Genomic DNA, 21,710 nt, shown 5'->3' with positions numbered 1-21,710 from the left:
TGATAATGAGACCTCATTTGACCGAAAATAATGAGATTTAATTAAAAACGAAAATCTTCCTACAAATGGATTAATAAAAATTCTTTTTTGTATTATCTGCCATAAGCCGACAATGAGAGGATGTTTTTCTATAGTGAAAGCTAAGTTACATATAAATAACTTGATCTAATAACGCATATTTGAAGTTTTGGGCTAAATACAGATAAGGAGCATTCAGAGCGAATTAGAAGCATGTCAAGGTAACATTACAAGTAAAAAATTAACTTTCATACAAGTCAAAAACTGAAAAAAAAAAAGAAAAAAAAATCTTGAAAAGTGTGGTTTAGATTCCTCTGCAAGGATGAACAGCAAACTAGTTTTTTCATAATCAATAGGTAAGATAGAATTTATGATTTTCACTAATATACATGAATAATAAAAACTTTCCAATTCACATTTTTTTTTGTTTTAGAGTATTAGAGAATACAAAAATAGCAAATATGATATTGATACTAGAAGCAGATATGCTAGGGAATATGCACAATCATTTTGATGAAGACATATAACTTTCTATTTTTTTAAATTTACTATTAGGTTCCTCTAAATAAAAAGAATAAAATGTTTTTAATAATTATTTTGACCGATCCAAATGATTTTTGGTAGCTAAACTAAACAAATAAACCATAATGAATAGATACTGAATAGATACTGAAAGCAAACAACAATATGTTCTTTATGAGACTGAATACAATTTCAAAAAAACAGAATAAAGTTCTTTTCCGAGCAGATCAGTAAAATGTATGAAAATTGATTCATCCCGTTTTGAAACTGAACGCCTCATTTGTAGCATGGAAAACACTACTGCAAAAATAAAAATTAACCGATTTTATATGGATTTATTATTGACAGTTCTTTAATATTAGAATTTGGGACGAAGGTGAAGAAATCAACAATAGCAGACCGAATCAATCAGCCTACAGCTATAACCAGAAAATCTGGATTATGAAGGATCGTATTATTATTGTACATTCATGAAATAAAAAAAAAATATAACAATAAGAGATTCTCAGCTTATTTCTTCAATCATCAAATAATATAAATTAATGAAGAATTCAATAAAATACTTGATCGCTCGGTTTTCGGTAATTGATATTATGGTAAGGGGAGCAAACTCGTTAGTAAGGGACCTGATTCAAACCAAAGAAAAAAAATTTTAATTTAAAAAAAAATTATAAATAATATATTTTTTGAAAAAATTGATCCTAGCTTCAATTTGAGTACTTTATAAATATGAGCACAGACGTATATACACAGCTGTAAACATCTATACGTCTAACTCTTTCTGAGACGTTCAGTGACAACAATTCCTTTTATAATAATGAGGTATCAACATTTTGTTAATTTATTTTAGGAAATATGTACTGACGAACACTTGTAAAACCAATGATTCTCGAGATTTCAGAACACCATATTGAACATGGTATGAAGCGTGTATATATTACAAATTACCAACATTTAAAGGCCGAGACTGGTAGTCAATTAAAAAAAAAAATACACTAAATTTCAATAAAAAATATTTTTCTTTCTTGGAAGGTCAAGGGATGAAGGTGCTTGTAATTTAGAATAGGCCATTAATTTTATTCTAATTGATTTTATCACCAATAGTCATCCACCAGGAATTCATCAATATATTTACTTTATCACATTAATATTTAAGAAATGATGTAATACACATATTCGCCACTGTATAAATAATAAAGATTATTAGAGAATAAATATAAAAAAGATATTTTTATTTTCTTTTTATATAAACAATAAAGAAAAGTCTAACGTTCGAGCAAAAGACGCTCAATTCACACACAGTGAAAAATATAAACGTAATCTGTTTCTTTACTACTAAAGGTTATAACTTTAGTTTATCCATTAATAAACTCGAGAATCGGGGTAGTTCTAAATTTATAAACCCTTTTACTATGATGAAATCCACTAAACCATTAAATTTATTCTCTTGGATATAAATGTCTTCACAAAAAAGTTTTTAAAAATGATAATTTCTTGTACATTCGATGCCGTGAAATATCTGATTTCATGATGATATAAAAGTAGTCGAGAAAATAAAATAGGTACTTGAAAATTTTAAATGTATTCGTCCCACTGTGAGGCGCTTAGGTATACCATTCCGCACGGCATACTGATGTTGGTGACAAAGTAGATACAAACTGCTTTGAGTAAAACAAAGATATCCATCGAAAATTGATTTTTAGCTTGATTTTAATATTTCATTGAGTCTATGGTGAAATAAGTAAGCATTGGCTTCCCCCCCTCTGGTCAATAAGAAATAACAGGATGTGTATATGTGAGCTACAACCTCACAGATTGATGTTCTACTCACCGCCGCTAGCAGGCAGGTGTTCTCCCTCAGGGCACCAACACAGCCTGTGAACCCGATGATAAACGTCACTCCGCCTGCAAAACAAAAATTAAAAAATGTTATTTGGTTTTGTTTAAAACATATTATTTTACTGTTTGAATAGAATTAATTATATCAGATTTAAGACTCAAAACTTGATTTCTTTAAAAGTCCAACGTTTCGTATTTAAATAAATATTGTTGTGATGAGAAATCGATAGAAAGGTTAAATTGATTTACAGTTAAAAGTTTTAATATGAATGTAAAGAGTGACAAAAATGAGTATTTTAAGCAGAATAAATATGTAATTATTGTATACAAAAAAGATGAAAAATAAAAAAATGTTCAAATCCTTAAATAGTACAAGTATATAAATTGAATAAACATGCAATAATAAAAGTTTGAATAGAGAAGTAAATATGTTTAAAAAAAAAAAATAAAAAAAAATAAAGGGGGGAGTAAATGTATATGTGAGAGAAATACACATAAAATAGGAATAAATTAATTCTAGAATTTAAATATATTAAAAAATGTTTGTATTGTAAGCAGAAAAATTAGTAATAAATGTTAATTAAATTATATTGAAAATGTAAAATAATGTTTTAAGAAAAATTATGTTATATGATAAGGTGATAACAGAGTCCTAACCTGTTGAAGGTAGGTTCTGTTTAAAGTTTGCAAATGTAAATGAAAGAAAGAAGAGAAGTGGTTAGAACAAGTTTTAAATTTAAGAAAGAGTTATATAGAAGAAGTTATGTAAGTAGAAATCTATTTAAAAAAAAAATTATAATGGTATTGTGATGTTATTTTAATGATTGACTTGTTTAGAGATGGGACAAAGTCAATTAGCCAGCATTTTTAAGAATATTAAAAGAGAAAATGGCAAAAAAGTAAAAGTAGGACCAAAGAAATCAGTATATAAATGAAGGAAATAATGAAATTGTTATAAAAATAATTAAAAGGAGCTGTTTGTAGGTATCCTTGAAAATGACCTGAGGGTCGAAACGTTGGAAGGTTTTGAAACAAATAAAGTTGAGAAAAAAGGATCAAATTTGTTTTTAAATAAACTAAACCACTCTCAAACAAGAATATATTAATAAAAATTAATCTAAAATTGGGTAATTTAGACTGAAATTGATGACCTGGCAGAATGGCCTGTACAAAGTTTTTAAATCATTGATGTGAAGGTAAATATGCATTTAAGATTGGCCTTGGGGATGGCCAAATCGTCCGAAACGTTGGACTTTTAAACAAATAAAGAGTGTTTTGAGACTTAAATTGGGTACAATTAATTTTATTTAAACAATAGTAAAGAAAGTGACAAAATTGTTAATATACTATGCTATTGTAATATGAGTTTTAGTTCCCTCTTCTGATATATAGTATGGGGTATAATATCGACAACATACATATTATTGGATGTTTTTAATATTTATAAAGATCTGTAAATATGCACATACATATTCATATTTTTTTTTTTCATTTATATAATTGAACACTAAGTGTAAACTAGAATAAAATATTGGCGTTGATGACCGGTGGGTTTTACGCCTTAATTTATGAATAAACAAACAAACATATTCATATAATCATCATTACTTCATTCGTTTTAATTTTTTTATTATTTTTTTTTTAAGAATATACCTCTAAAATCTTACAATTTTTTAAAGGTTTTTTTTTTTTTAATATATGTTATAACCTTTTTGGATTTTTTTTTTTATTATTTTCTACATTTGATATTTCTGATTTTAAACTTGTAAATATATAAACAATATTTATATATATAAACAGCAATTGTACCTTCTTTTTTTTTAATTATTATTCTCAGTTCATTTGTATCTGATTTTTTTTTTTAGAAGTTAGTCACTTTATGGTTTGTGATATGATATATGGTTTTATTTTATCCGCTATTTTTATTTTACATATTCTCTTAATCATTGTTTATTTTTTCCCTTTCCAATTCATTAATTTAATTATATTTTATAATTTCATTTTTATTTTGAAAATTTTGTATTTTACTCTAGGACTAATTTTGACGCCTATAACATTACTAAAGATTATCTAAGTTACATATCCTCGCAACTACTGTTTTTGCAGGAAAGCTATATGAAATAATCACTAAATGTGTTAATAAGTAACCTTTCTTTCATTAATATCCATCTAAATTTTATTTCAACTAAACTGAAGCAATTTCAGGAAATAAATCTGTTGTTAAAAGAAAGTTTAAAATTAATAAAACAATTTAGAGAAATTATATTTCATGTACAAGGACTAGTAGGAAAAACATTGGAAATAAAAATGGAAGATGTTTATAATAAAAAATGGCTATTTTAGGAGAGATTAATAAAATATTAAATGGGAAAGACTGGATTGTTCTCAGAGACATTGGAGAAAACCCTATGATACTGAGTGCATACAGATTTGCACCGATCACGCCCGTAGATGTAGAAAGATAATTCTCTAATTATAAAAATATTTTAATTGAAAAAATATTAGGATTTACTGAATATAATTTAAACATAATTCTTGTAATAAATTTTAATACAGAGCGTACTGATTACTAAGTCATTTGTGTTTTATTTATTTTATCCATCTTGTTAGTTTTTAAATGCAGTCATATTTTGTACTCATCATTTCCAAGTCCTATCACTTTCATTATTTTAAAAATTGTTTCACATTAAGTTTCTAATCTATTTACATAGAAATTTATATATTTCCTGTTTCTTGTTTGTTGTAATTTGTTTTAATATTTTTTTCTATTAATATGTGTTTTCATATTAATTTATTTGTTACATTATTAGTCTAAATATTAAAATAATTTCATCAACTAATTTTTAAGTCCGACTGTTAATTTTTTTCCTTTTGTGTTGCAAATTTTAAGTTTTTTTTTTATTCTTTAGTATTATTTTAGTTTATATAGCGTGTTATATGCTTTTAACTGTTTGGTTTACTAGCCGTTTTAATCATTTATATATTTTGGTTAATGAAAAAAAATTAAATCCCTTCTTTTAATTATTTCTTTACTCACAACTTTTAATAGTATATTTTAGGCGTTTTCTTTGAAGATTTCAGATGTATATTTTTTATTGCATAATTTGTTACATATTTCACAGGTTTTTATCACATATTATATTGCATATTCTGGGTTTTTTTTTACTGCATCAAAATCCGGACCTTGATTATAACTGAGGTAAACTTTGTGATATAAAAAGTTTAAGAAGAGTTTAGGAGACTTTTTTAGGTATGGCCCATCAACATTGTAAACTTAAAAATAAAGTTCGGACATAGTGAAGAATAATTTATGACCAAAAAGGTGGTGATTTCGTTCATCATTACGCTCAACCACTAGGTTTTTCTACTAATCCATTCAAGGTGTAGGTACCCGTTTAATCGAAGCTAGGTAAGCTCAAGAAAGGCAATAAACAGTCAAAAATAATCTAAATAATAATGCAATATATTTTCTAATACTAATCAATTTATAGCATTTCGAGTCATATAGTGGGAAGCTAAAGAATTTTTTCGTTAGTCATGCATTAAGAAATAGGATTCAACATTTAGATGTTAAATCTTAAGAAACCTGATTTCTGCTAAATGTCGGCAGGTTAGTGACTGACTTGAGACATCTATTTTGGAATCTTAAAAAAAAAAATCTTATTTATTGAATTCAATTATTTTTCTTAATCTTTACATTTATAAATGATGCTTCATAATTCAGCTAAAATGCATTGACAATACTTGTTCATTTTAAAAAGAATATCCAGTATATTAATATATCGTGCAAACGTGGGAAAGTCGGACTTGGTTTATCTAACTTGACACCTAAACGTATCATCACTCCAAATCCAAGACACTATCGAGCGCGGTCAGCGCGATCAACACCTACCTCATGACAAACATGGACGATTACAATGTCAACATCAGTAGACAACCTGTTGAGCAAGGCCCCGCAATTAGGGTCAATCAGATTACGTCTCTGCCCTGCAATTTAATAATTCGCGTTACTACCTCGGAGCATGTACCCTGACCCATCACTTTCTACGGAAGGCCATGACAAAGTGTATTCAACTACGGTTCAAGGCTGAATGACGAGACTCGTAGTTAAACGTTCTTGATTTATAAACGCGTTTACAAGAACGTGGATAAATAATGTAGCTGAGTGAGCCATCAAACTTGACGGTGATGGTGGGACATAAATAAAAAAAAACCCTGAGCTAAATCCTGTTGTATTGATGAACGACGTCACTCCAGCGGAAAAGGAAAGGTTGAGCAGTTCATGAAAGAAGAAAGCATCTCGTGGACACGAACATTAAGATACCGACAAAGATTTAGTATCTTGATGCTAAGCAAAACTAAGAATCCAGACCGAGAACTAGAGATAAAGATGAGGTCAACTAAAGCTAGTCTTTCAGATCCTGTACTCCTGTCTGTAAAAAGATTAGATCTTAAGTTCAAAGAAACTATCCAAGAAATAAATATTAAGAATAGAAGGGAATTAACACATCACAACTAATCCAAGAAACTTTAACTACAACAAACTAAAAACATTTAAGCAAGATAGAAAATAATTCTAGTTACAGAACTGTTTACACTTGGAGTAACTTATAAGACAAAAGGTAAAATTGACTAGTAAAGTTTATTATAAGTAAATTTCCTTACAATTTATCTACATAGCTTGCAGAAATACTTACCTACAAGGCAGTTTCTATTTCGTATACAGGAAAATAAAAATTTTGTCTTCTAATTATTATAAATAGTATTTCAGTGTATTCGAGTAATTTACTCAGTTTGGTGTACTAAGAAGTGTCAATTACTTGACTTAGGGATTTATTATGGATTATTTGGAGTTCAGGGCAGTTCGTAGTACAGGCAGCACTGGAAAGTGGCGGAAATGATAGGACAGCCGTTTCCTACAGGAACAATTTATTTCCAATTGATGGAGTAAAAGAGTGGAAAAGATAGAGGGATTTTCTTTTCCAATTAGGTATTTAATATTTTTAAATTTCACCTTCTTATCCTAATACACATCTACGTGTTTTACAGAAAGTGCCCATCTAATAAGTATTTATGCTCTATTTAGACCACATAAATTGAAGGAATATTTATTTATTTATTAACACTAGGTATCCGGGACTCGTCAATTTGATGGATTAAAAACTTCGAAATGAAATACTAAAAAAACTAGCAATTTCAACAATTTTCCATTGTAAATTAATAATTTATTATCAAAAAATGTATGAACGCAATTATTTTTCCTCAGGTTTCTAGTTCTTGAAATTGGTCTATAATATACCTATCTCTACGAAACTAGTCAAATTGATGGCCTAACTGTTTTCATAAACAACTTTTATAGTTTATATCGTTCGTAAAATAATTCTTCCAATAAAAAATATGAGAGTAATTTGTAAACTCAATTGCTCCTCGGTAATTGTAAACTAAATCGAATTGTGTGGCCTGAGTGTTATCTTTTATTTTCTTCTTCAGCGAAATTCCTTGTGCTTGTTGCCGAAGAAACAAAAGACGATCTTCTGCATATTTGCTGCAGTGGCAGTGTATGAACGTTTTTCAAAGACAGTGTGCAAAAGTTTCAATCAGTGTAGACTCTTAGCTTATTGTAGTTACTATAGGATAACCTAATTTGGGTATTTTTTTATTTTGACCATTAGCAGTCATGAGAAAATCCAGGAGATATAATAAAATAATGAACAAACTATTAACATCGATGAAGATTGTCCTGAGGATATATCCGAAGATTAGTAGGCATCAGGCCAAACAAAGCAAAGCAGATGAAACTGTCATTTCCGTGATGATTTAAAAAAAAAAGACTTTTTAATTAAATAATTTATTTAAATGTGAAGCCTAATATTGTTTCAGACTTAATTAGAATAAATAGATTTTTTTAAAAAAGCGTCTTTTCGTTTAACTGTTCATTTGACGTGTACTAGTAGAAACAAGTGTATAAAAACGCTCGTAAACCAAGCGTTAACAGCTTTCCTAGCTTTTACAAGCAATACAGGTGGGACATGTTACACAGGTAAGCGTAATATCCAACTGCCGCTAACATTTACCAATCGGGTATGACAATAGATTCTTTAGATCAGTATCGCTGGGTTGGCATTCCATCTCTCCCAAAGGCGATGGCCGCATGTACTTCCACTAAGAAATTTTATTTCTCTCCTTACTTATAAAATACAAAACGATTCAATATATTTTGTTCTTTGTTTATGTAGAATAAGTATAGGAAAAGGTGTTGAGGTTTTGTTCCTTGTTTCTTAATTGTAAAGTTGCGCCAAATGATAAAATCACAAGATATGATACCAACTTTTTCCCTCCCTTTATCCCTTATTGGGTAATTTCTGGCATACTGGGGAGTTATCTTCAGGTAACCAATCTATTCAACCATTGTGGGAGGGTCGATTTTTCATTCTGCCCGACAGGAAATAAAAGTAGTGATAGTACAAGTGAAAGTACCAATAGTACAAGAGCCGGGAAGAAAAAAAGGCAGTTCATCTCACCCCAATTTTTGATCACTTAAATGAAAACTAGTTATAATTAATTATATAGTATATAATCATTACTAGTCAAAATTGGTGAGTCAGCCAAGTATAGGTAGGGGGAATAAAAAATGACGGCTGTTTCAAAGCGATAAAAATCACTAATTTTTCATTCGGAGCTCTATATCTTAAAAACTAGAAACTCTAAGAGAACATTATTTAAAGAAGAGTAACTTTGCTGAAATATTAGTCCTAAAAGAGCTATTTACGTACAATACTTCTCGAGATATAGCTTTTTAAAAAGAAAAATGTCTTAAAAATCTACTGAAGATTAGTAGTTAGTTAATTTGTTTTGAGAATTCTATATCTCAGGAACTATGTGACGTACAGATGTCTTAGCACTCAAATTAAAGCTAGTTTAATGGACTATACAGAAGTTTATGAACTTTACCTTCGTAGAAATAGCAGTTTTCATGATATTAGCTAAAATAAATTGATTTATAGTTGTTCGGATAATAAGTTTGATTTATGAAAAACTTCATTTCAGAACCATTGGACGTACAGATGTCTGCCAGCGCTCAAATTAAAGCTAGTTAAAATTTACTACAAAATAGTTAATTATGTTTGTCTTTGTAGGAGTAGTAACATTTATGATATTTGACAAAATAAACTCACAAAATTTTAATTTCTAGTTTTTCGTGTAAAATGATAGATTATTGAAAAAATATATCTCTAGATCCATAAGACGCACATATGTCTGCCAACACTCAAAATAAAGGAAATTTAACTAACTATAAAGTAGTTTATGACACTTATCTTCGTAGGGGCAGTAGTTTTTATTATATTCACATAAGAATATGAATTTGGCAAATGAAAATTTGTCCGAACAACTATAAATCAATTTATTTTAGCAAATTTAATGTAAATTATTACTCCTACGATGAAAAACATCATAAACTACTTTATAGCTGATTAAACTAGCTTTAATTTGAGTGCTAATAGACATCTGTACGTCAAATGGTTTTTGAGATATAAATTTTTCAATATAAATTCACTAACTACTGATCTTTCAGTACGTCCCATACAACATTTTTAAGAAATGTGCTTTTTAAAAAGCTTTATCTCGAAAATTATTTAACGTAAATAACTCTATTAGGGCTCATATTTCAGCAAACTTACTCTTCTTTAAATGTTGTTCTCGAGATTTTCTTGTGTTGTTCCTACTTTTTAAGAGTTCCGAATGAAAAATTAGTTTTTTTTTTAGCCCTTTGAAACAGCAGCCATTTTTTATTCCCCCTACCTATACTAGGCAGACTCTTCAATTTTAACTATTAATTATACGTAGTTTTCATTAAAGTAATAAAAAATTGGGGTGAGATAACTGCCTTTTTTCTCCTCTTGGGATTTTGTACTATAAGGGTAGAGGCTCTTTAAGGCAACCACTAATATGGTATCATTTAAAATGCATGACCTTGAAAATATTTTTTATTTTAATAGCATGCAGCATTGGGCCATGCATTGTCTTCACTTCAAGTACTACTGTAATATCTAGTAATAAGTATTGCAGTGCTCAAGTGATACTTGACGAAGCTGCTAGCTCTTTGATCTCAACAGTAGCTAACTTACTACCAGATCTACTAAGACCCATTATACAGTTAACGTAGCAAATCGGTTTATCTATTGCCTTCTTGAGGTACAGACCAGAACGAGGTTGTATATAACTGATAATTTGACAGCGCCACGTAACGAATTCTGTGGAAAAGGTTAAATGGTTATTTAAACAAAACAAACCACCATCAGCAGAAGCACTTACTGTACTGTGCTTACTAAACCAAAATTTTTCACAAAACCTTAAAGACTTTTTGCAAAAATATATTTTTATTCTAATGACCTCTTATATTCTAAAGGAACCCCCATAGTAGTTTATCATTATATCGCACTAGTATTTCTAAAGTGACATAAGTCTAAAACTTACATTTCTGGAAATGTGACGCTCTTGCCTATGGAGGGGGAATAGCATTAAGGCAGCAAGAGTGACACAAGTACCCTCTGGCGGACAAGCTCTGAAGCTAGGTTGATACAGTTTTGATGATTCATAAAGATATATTTACCAATTTCTTTCATAATAACTCAAAAACACCGATTTTTGAGTTGTGTCACTTTAGAAATACTAGTGCGATATTATCCAACACTTATTCACACTATCCTAGACTATGATTATTCTAGAAGGTAAACAATGTCACTACATCATTTTAAAAACACCATAAGACAGTAGAAAGGCCAATGATTTTAACATTTCATATACATCTTGTTCAACGTTTTTAATTATTTAGCTCAATCATTTCGTATATTTTAATAACAGGGGAAAAAAAATTAGTCAATGCACAAAGGTAAGAAGTGGCACCATTAAATCGGATAAAAACAAAAATAATTACGAATAAAGGTAAAATATCGATTAATAACAGTCCAAGCATGCCTAACATTAATAAACTCTAGCCCCGAAAACATTTACAGGTTAGATTTTATAAAAGTTATATTTAGTACACTTGCAAAATTCACAACGCTATCACATGATCTAACTCCTGCACGCTCACTCGCTGTAGAGGGCCACGGATTGTAGAGGTCGGTTTGAGTCACAGAGTAGTATTTATTAATTATGGGGATGATATTTATTATATTATATAATATTCTTTCAAACATTTATTAGTAGAAATGAAACATATTTATTCAACGGATGGATTTGAGAAGATAAGCATCAGGTTTTATTTCTGAACGACTCTAAAGTATGCCTGTTAAATACGCCATTTATAAACTGCACGATCCGCGATCCTAGATATACCTTCGTATACATTATATTTGAATGTATATTGAATACAATATATTATATAGTCACGTGACTTGGCTTTGTATTGAACATAGCATTTGCACTTAAATTGTTGCAGTAGTATTATTGGTTTAGTAAATTGTTTATTAAATTATTTTGAGCTCTTAAAAAATTTAAACTGTACTACATCTACGCTTCCCCAGATAGCCTTTAAGTAAAGATACATTTGATAAAGATGGTAAAATTGAAGTTTAAGCATTTTAAATACGTGAAATTATTAATAACAGCTTCAAGTGTAACCAAAAGTAACTATAGGCAGTGAAACTCGCTACGACGAGCATACGTTTGTAAGCATTGCCAAAATAAAATCATAACTTATGCATGAAAAGAGTTTGCTTAGTTTGCAATGATATAACAAAGTACCAATAGCAATACGGAGGAAAGGTAAAAAGCATCTTCATATATCTCATCTCTTATAGCTAATAGTACTACGTCATTAGGCCATTTTCCAGGTGGGGGGATGTTATAGGCCATCAGAAGGTAATACACCCAGATGATCCTAACAGGGGAAAACAGGTTCCGACATTGATAACAGGTACTAACATAAATAACAGGTATATCTAGAACCAAGAAAATCATACTACTAAGTACTAAGTACTACAATACTCCAATTGGCTGGATCTGTATCATTTTTCCAACGATGAGTGCTATATTGAGTTAGTTGTTTATTCTGCGGCTAAATATATTAAACTCAAAAATCCAAGATTAGAATAACAAATAAATAACAATATTATCCAAAAGGATCTAACTTTTTCAATTTGATATCAGATTGGCACATAAGGATTTTAAAAATTTCTTAGTAGCTTCAAGTGAAAGAATCCATTAGGAATTTGCGTTGACCTATTAAATGCGTCAATTCGCATTTCGTAAACGTGGCGACACATCTATGTTCATTACAAAAAAAATATTAATTGAAAAAATAACCTGCTTTAGCAGCAGTTTACTTGGTCATTTTCTTAACTATAATTCGACAATGTTAAGATTTTCGAAAAGGCCCGATTGGTTTTATTCCAAATGTTACCTTTGTATCCTGAAATATATTTTTATGATGCACAAATGAAGGAATTAGAGTCGATTAAGCATAATTTTAAAAAACAAATAGTTTTTATAGAATTATTGTAATATATTTCCAAGGACCAAATTAGAGTGGGGAAACAGTTAAATATATGGAAGAAAAAGCCGTTTCAAATAAAGGAAAATTTGTCAAACGTTTTATTTTGTAGAAACGGTTCTAATTTGTTTAGGAAGGTCCAACTTGCATCATTTCGTGCAGTTTAGAGGGTCCTAAGCTTCATTTAAGTTTCATGAAGATTAGTGGTGTAGTATTGAAGTTATTTTCGAAGGCTTCAAGTAAGAGAAAAATTTTGGATTTTTTCTTATATTTTATAAAATATTTTTCATTATTATTTTTTGTATACAAGAGTTTCTTGAAGTGTGAAAAACGAAAAGAGAGACATCGGTAGAAAAATATACTGCAAAAAATTATAATTTACATGAAGATTAGTATTTAAGGATTTCATCAGACTCTAAAACCGAATCTGACTTTGTTTTTCCTAAACGCGGCTTTTGGTTTTTGTGATTTTTTTTTTTTTTTTAAGTCAGTGTCATTTATCAATACGATCGATCAATAATCATTTGCTCTTATTCGACCAACAGAAAAAAAAATGTTTGGAATATATTAATTATTAAATATGAGCAGAACAAAGGCGGTATGCGATAACATACAAATTACAAAAAAATTGTAAAAAGAAAATTTTATTACCTCCTAGAGTGCAAGAACCTTTCGACATGTGTCTAATATTGTACGACCTTTTATCACTAAAGAAAGTTTCATTGAAATCGGTGATCCCAAGTGCGTAGGCTCCCCTTTTAAGATTTCTTTACTCGTTTACTATTCTTATGTGAACCAGCTTTTGTCATCGAATACTAAAAAAATTGACGATATAGATTATAATTAACAGAATAAGGCAAAGATTATAATTTGAGTCTATAAACCAAAGCCAAAATGATACTTAAATAGCGTATAGAACACAAAACAAATAGACGAAAGAATCTAATAAAGATTTGAGAATCTTCACAGGATCCATTTGTTTGAAAGAACATCACGTTATAATCGTGATTCGACAGATCTAAAAATATAAAAATTAAACAAAAGTATTTCGAGATAAACAGAATTCAGATTTAGTTAGATAGTACAGACAGATTTGTATACAGTGTACGATATATACATAAAGAAAGATGTATATTAAGACCATAATACACAATTCGCGTGTTTGAAAATCCTTGAAATTGAAACGAATCCTTGCTCATCTCAGAACATATATGCTTTCATTTTTCACTGTAGCAATACTAAATTTATATATTTAATAAATAAAATAAATTGGGAGTGACAGTAGCAGGGTGGTAACGCGCCTGTCTGACAACCCAAAGGTTGCGAGTTCGAGTCGCCGGCCTTTCCGAGATTTTTTCAAGCCTATGATTATACAATACTCACTCACAGCCTCCCCCCGGGTATTTGTGAGGCCCGTTAGCCAATGGGTGACACTCACAGAAATAGACGTGGGAGTGACGAACCAAACCTCCACGGTCTGTCGCGCCAATAATAATAATAAATAAATAAATTTTCCAAATGAGTTGTTCAATTGCTAGATTGACTAATTCCAATTTCAAAAGTTTTTAGAAAAGTAATTTTAATCATCATATTTCTAGTTCTATAATTATTACATTGTTCTTTTGATTTATTTAATGCTAAATTGTTATTGAATCAATATTTACAATATCAAGAATTATTTTATGGAGTTAGCATTCCTGTCCACTGAAAGCCCTATATATAGGTTGAGAGTAATTAAAATAGTAATGATTTAACTATGGTGACAAGTGACACAAACAGACGGCGAAATAGAAAACCCGTAGCGCATGCGTTGGATAGATTAATAGCTCTTACCATTTAGTTGTACTTCTTTCGCCATACTCCATTACCTTTTACTTGGTTGTTTGTTAAATATTATTTTTTTATAAAATCGTTAACTTTGAAACGATATATAACATATCCATAATACGACTCTAATTTCCGAAAATGCGTTTTCAACACGGAAAAAATATTTTTCCTCTTATCTCCCTAAACTCCTCAAAAACTTTCATAGTTTATATTTATTAATTTTTTATACATTGATATATCGGGTTTAATCAAGATAGCCAGAGCCGTTTTCGAAAAAACACAAAAAATGTGAAAAATCGATTCTATAATGTAGCACATTCGGTTAAGTGATTTCAGTTTCGAACGACTTATTGTTATTCAGTTGGGCAAATAGGTTCATTGAGTAAGTTGAAATTGAAGTAAGATAAATGTACGTAAAAATTTACGTTACCGAAATTAGATATAGGAAATTTATAAGGTTAGCAATTCCAACTAAGAAAGACGGGATCATACTTTGTCTCTCCGGTGCCATTTATGATTGTCGGTAACAGAATAAACATTGGGAGGTAAGAAGAAATAACAAATTGAATAAAGGACTAACTCATTTCTGGTAGCACTATAATGACCAATAATGTATCGATGACAGAAAAGGATTCAGTTGAGTTAATTAATTATAATAATAATAGATGGATAGGATCATATAGATATGGATATGTAATATATGGATAGAATTATAATGAGCCAGACAGGCAATTAACATTTGTTCCTAAAACAGGACAATTACGCCGGCAATGAATTGGAGATAATTCAAATACGCTCAATAACTGATCCTTCTCAGGCTATTGAAAAGCTGTCATATCTATTATCACTGTAATCCGACTTTAATTAATAATTCGGGTCTGTCCTTTATATTATGATTTATAAGCAATATAAATCAAACTAAACTTTAAAGTTATATTATCATCGCATTGTAATGCTTATAATCCATTGTACATATAATACAAGTAAATCCATTGTTTGTTTAGCTCATGTACCCTGTGGCTCTTTGATATTAGGCTTCAATAATATTGATGTCACAAATTAACTTATCCATAGAGACCTCAACATCCCTTTCGTCGCAAATTTAGCCCAAAATAGATGTGCGTCCTTTCATCCCAAACTCCTTACCCATCCTAACCCATTAATTCTTAATCTCTCATCCTTAACAATCCCTGGTAATTCTTCGAGGCGTCTGAAAAGAAGATAGCCACAGGACTTTTTAATTTAAATTAATATTTGAAGTAACACAAATATTTTTAATAATTTAATTTTTAAATTTTTTTTGTACAGTTGTAAATTTCAATAAATAAATTAATAATATAAATAAAAATAATATTAATAATTTATATTATTTTGTTACATATGCTACATTTTTTTAAAAAATTGCGTTTTCGAAAGTAATTAGGCCAATGGCATAGCACACATTTTTTATCACATGCATTTTAAACGTATAAATAATAAATTTTTGCTAGTCATTTCTGGCATACAGAGGGGAGGGGGGGAAAGTTACCTAGAGGTAACAATTTTAAAAAGAAAAAGATAATTTTCAAAGACTTCGAGAGATTGCAGAATGTTCGGAAACGATTTGCAAAATTTTGCAATCGGTGTCTATAGTTATTTGGCTGGGCATGTATGAACGAACGTTTTCCGACATGAATATTATTAAAAATTAATTTAGAAACCAGATAACCAATCACAAATTGGATTCTATCAAACTTTGGAGGGAAATACAAAACACAATATCCTCACTAATTAAAATAATAAACACTTCCATGTTAATCGTATATGAACATAATGAGTGGTTTAGATCAAAAGTGGTTAAGTCAAAACTGGTGTTTGGATATTTGCAACATTTTAGTAACAAAAATTTCTATTAAGATTTTGGAAAAGAATAGCAGCTTTCTCTAGCAGAAGCGTGTTCAACAATTTAAGAGCGTTTGTATATAACTAATTAATTATTTTCTAAATAATTAGTAAATATTTGATGGTTCATACCTATATCAAAATTTTAATAAGCAATGCAATCAAAATTTAAAATAAAGAATAATGAATTATTCAGATAGAGTTGGTAGTTCACACTCAAAGCCGTGCAGAGAAAGACAAAATCTAAATAAGCATCGCTAAGTATTAAAGTGCAGCTTAGAAGTCGGTAATAGAAGCACAAATAATAGATTTATGAAAGAGAAAGCGGTGACGTGATTGAGCAACATTTAATCCGATTTGCCGCTAGCCAATGTCCTAGTAGCCAAGGGCGGCTCTGAGTCAGGCAAGCTCTTGGCTTACAGCGAAGTTTCAAGAACTTTTCAATTAAGGGGGTAAGGACATTTATCCTTGAAAGAGAATAGCTCATGGTATTTTCACAAGCCGCTGGAGAAATTAGTAGCGTACGAGGGGAGGATGCTTTGGAGGGCAATAACAAGAGGGGAGGGATTCAACATGAAGGCGGAGGCGCTTTTGTCGCACAGAAAAATCGTCGAACCCAAGATTGTGGATATCTACAATCACATGGTACAAGGTGGATTTGATTTTGTCCACTATGGGCAAAATAAAAATCATTTCTTACCATTTTGTCCGTCGTAGACAAAATCAATAAATATTAATTATTTGAACAAAATAAAAAATAGTGTTTTAATTTATCTTCTTTTTCTTTATAAAAAAATACAAAAAAAAAAAAATTAAAACAAAATAACCAGTGTTTTTAGTGTTAATTTACTGAAGAGTGTATTGCTTAAACATGCAGATTTAATTTACAGAAAACATTTATAAATCATTATGTCCGATTTATGATAATTTACTAACACCTATAACACAATAGCCCTGACCAGCCACAGTTATCTATTGTACTGTAAAATTCTTGATTTTTAATGAATATTATAACACAATCTAACAGACGTTTTCAGCACGTGATTTCCGGAGGTATGTGAGAACCGTTCATTGAATAAAAGTATCCTTTAGTAACTTGATTTCTGAAGACCTTTGTCACTTTAGTGCAGTATTTCGCATATGTGCCACCAAGAGCCCTGGAGGTCGCCCATTATCTATAAAAGTACACTAATCTACTACTCGTCCAGTGTACTAGAGAAAATAGAAAAAGTGAACAAAATGACCACCCTTCTATAATATCGTATTTTTATATGAAAATTTCCGCATAATCATTAGCAAGGAACTACAAATTACTATGTTATACTACTATTTAGCACTATATTATTTTATGTGATATGTTATATACTTAAGTTTGGTTGTATAAATTGGTATTTTAAGATAATATACATTTGTAGTTGGCAGAAAATTATGCTCTTGCCAATTATTTTCATCGAGGTAAGCAGTGGACTCTCCATAACTCCGTAACACTTATCCGTAATCTGGAGAAGTTTAGGACTTTAAATTCAGATATTATAAACAATTATTTTAACATTTAAAATCCATTGATAATGAAAAATTATTAACACCTGATATTACAGAGTCACCCACTGAAGAAAAATGTAGAAACATGGCTGCTATTATGAGGAAAAGAGGAAAGAACTCTGCAGTGGATAACAGGCCATGTTGCCATGGCAATGAACAAGCTGAAAAGTTGGCTCTCGGTTGTACGGGGAACCAGCCTGTTCGAGCGCTTTCATACAAAACAGTGAAATCTATAATAAGTTTTCATAATAAGGACAGAAAAAGTGCCAGGCACAAAGTTCAAGCGGAAGGAAAGAAGTTGGATAGCCTACTGATTAAGGATAAACGAATCCCCGGCAATCTTGAAGAACTGAGGGAGTGGCTTGTTTCCGCTTTAACAGGACATGATCTGCTCCAAAAATACTTCCATCGAATAGGCATCGAAGATTCACCCACATGAGTGACATGGATGGAGACCATGTTTTAACTTGTATTGGTCTAAAAAATATTCAACAAGATGCAAATCAACTCGAGGCAAAAGTAAACTTATATTGATTAAGCTGTGAGAGGGAAAATGGCGTAATAGTCTACTTCCTGTGGCGTATAAAAGAACAAAAAAAAACATTTGAATCACAAAATACTTAAATCATGTATAAATGGATTAAATAAGCTACTTACTTAACATTCTAATTCAAATTAATAAATAAAATTATTGGATTTAATAAGGAAATTATCAATATGAGGAGAAGGTGATAGTGAAGAAGAAGTAGAGGGGTTAGAGAAGGGTTGTGAAGAATTAGATGAAGTAATGAGAGGATTTTTGTAGTTGTTTACAAGTTTATGAATGATATGGGAAAAAAGTTATTAGTTAAGAGTTATAAGCTATTGGTAATCTGTTCAATGCGGTGTAAGTTAGATTCATGGAAATGTGAATCAGAGAAGGAAAGGCAACGGTGAATAAGGTTTTACCTATTTTTTAGGATTAATTTTTTTATAGTAAGGGTGCTGGGAGTAGTAGTTGAAAAGTCTGCCTGAGTAAGTTGGTATACCAGTCAGTGGATATGGTGCTGTCCGGGTTTCTTATGATGGGGAGGTCAAAGAAAGAAAGGAAGTGATTATTTTCAAGTTCTACAGTTGTGGGTGGTAAGAAGGCGGATAAAATAGAAAGATTTTATCGAGATTGAGGACGAGGAGGTCTTAAATTATATTTATTATATCCATACTTTTTAATATGGATAATGTCAACAGAAAAGAGTTCAATAATGGAATCAATAACATCTAGGACAATGTTAAAAAGATCAAGAGCAAGAATTTGGTCCTAAGTGAAGGAGTAGGGTCTCATTGGCACTAATAAATAAGTTGTAAGCATATATAGTTATAGGATATTAGATATAAGTTCATCAAGGAATCATAATACCCTAGCACTGTAACGAAATAATATTAACAGCCAATTTCTTTGAGAATAAAAGGAATACATAAATAATAAACATATAACATTAAATACGTTCTATTTAGCGACACTGGTGTTAGTAAAGGTGAAATAGCTCTCGGTTGCATTGCATAACAAGCATTAAAAACCAGAAATAAAAAAAAAAACTTTCGAAACATATCCAAGTTCAGTGTGAAGCAATTGCTAGAAACAGGATCGGCAAGTAGGAACTAGTGCAAGGCTTTTATGCTGTAATATTTTCATGTTTTAATTTAATGCTGATCAAGGATACAGATATGTTTCATACATAACTACATAAATTACATTTATTTCAACAAAATAAAGAACCATAAACCTGTCATTAACAAAGTATTTAAACCATATCAGAAGAAAACAAATTTTTATGAAGTAATAATCAAGATTTTATTGGAAGAATTTACTTTTTTTTATTCCAGTACCTCGTTTATACTCACTTAATTATAATTATTAGTAACATATCATCCCTACTGAATGTATACATATTTTTTTATATATACATTCAATTTATTTTAAGATTTATTTCAGTCAGAAGTGGTTTTTTGTACTTTGAACTATAAGTTATTTTTAGGTGCTACGTCACCATAGAGAAAATTGTTTCTTAATTTTAATATGTAAATAAGTAACAGTGTAAAAAATACCAGTAAAATATAAAAATATAATAGCTTAGTCCAAACACAAGGATTCTCATTAAGCCCTAAATGAGTATAAATTCAACATCTAACAAACAAGTTCCACTTTTAATTTATATTTTTAGTTCATACTTATCCCTACGAACAAACAACCATTAAATCAATATATAAACGGTTTCACGACACACATCCAATATACGCTAACCCTCTAATTCAAGGATTGTCAACACAAGACTTACCAAATACGAGACGATGTTTACAAAGGAGCTGGAATAGGGACCTCTTATATTGATTTTTAAATTTCAATTTTAATGGAGAGGCATCATTGGATGACCTTAACCTTCATGCCTTCATGAAATTGGTTTTTTTTTTGTTGTACATTTCATTCGCTGGTTGTAAAAATGCTATTTACAGTTCTGAATAAAATAAATAAAGTAAATAAAAAAAGATTCATACTTAGAATCTGTCATTTTTAACTTTTAGCAGCTAACAACTGCTCATAAAAATGAAAGTTCACATATAAATTACTTCTTAATAATCAATCGCCTTCATCATCTTAATAATATAAAAAATATATTGATGAATGTCAATGTATGCTTTATTACTCCATCTCAATATCAGACAACTCAGATCCAAACCGAATCAATTTTTATTGGATTAATAAAATAAACAATTAATAATTAATTGCTGTGGAATCTAGTGCTGAAATAACAATGTATACTGTAAGGGTATCGAGGATACAGGCTTCAAGATAAGACAGCACAGTGCATTTAGGGAAATGAATGGTCAACATTAAATACGGTAAGTTGAATATTAAAAAATAAAAATTTATAAGCGGGATAATATTGAATATCTGAAATTTTAAATAAATAATATTAGCGCATAATATGACAAGAATATAAATATATATGAAAATGAGATTGTCGGTGAATTGATGAGTTTCCTATTACGAGGTAATATATTAATAAATAAAAAATATATAATTTAATTTTTGTATTTTTTGGCTTTATCTTAATTACATCAAGGAAAACTTTAAATCCAATTCCCCAAGTATAGTTATAATGTGGATTGCTTCTTTACAGAATGTACGATATTAACTAGCAATAAAGCAGTTAGTTGAAACATAATATCAGTAGAAAATATGGTTTATATAAATATAGTTAATTTTCATTCCATTCTATACAGATAATAATTATATGGTATTATTATACAACTAATTAATTCTTCTTTCTTCACAATAGAGAGAAAAATACATTATTTATCAAACAATGCTTCTCAAATATATTGTGTTGGTACATTACGAAAGACAACCTTGAGGCATTTTTTCTTGAAAACATTTTCCATTTTCTTCCCGGTTTTTTTAATACCGCAATTTAATCTTCAGGCACTGAAAAATATTTCACCTTTTTTGTGACGTATTTTGAGTTTACTGTGCCTGTATTTATTAAATACATATAAAGGAAAACCTATTATAAGAAGATCACTACTTATTCCTATATATACATATATA

The 21,710-nt window shown here is 29.8% G+C and overlaps 1 protein-coding gene across 3 annotated transcripts in view; it reads right to left on the bottom strand.

The window, feature by feature from the left end:
* Positions 1–21,710, bottom strand: part of Tsp26A (Tetraspanin 26A) — a 199,396-nt gene that overhangs the window by 17,838 nt on the left and 159,848 nt on the right. For all 3 annotated transcript variants that reach the window (XM_014436377.2, XM_014436378.2, XM_014436379.2), the window contains exon 3: positions 2,372–2,445. In XM_014436377.2, the coding sequence (XP_014291863.1) occupies positions 2,372–2,445 (74 nt within the window). The remainder of the gene's footprint in view (positions 1–2,371; positions 2,446–21,710) is intronic.

The sequence above is a fragment of the Halyomorpha halys genome, unplaced genomic scaffold (genome assembly GCF_000696795.3).
Source record: "Halyomorpha halys isolate HHAL.00 unplaced genomic scaffold, Hhal_1.1 Scaffold1876.1, whole genome shotgun sequence".
Lineage (NCBI taxonomy): Eukaryota > Metazoa > Arthropoda > Insecta > Hemiptera > Pentatomidae > Halyomorpha > Halyomorpha halys.
The sequence above is the reverse complement of the archived record's forward strand: the minus strand, read 5'-3'. Positions and strand labels throughout refer to the sequence as shown.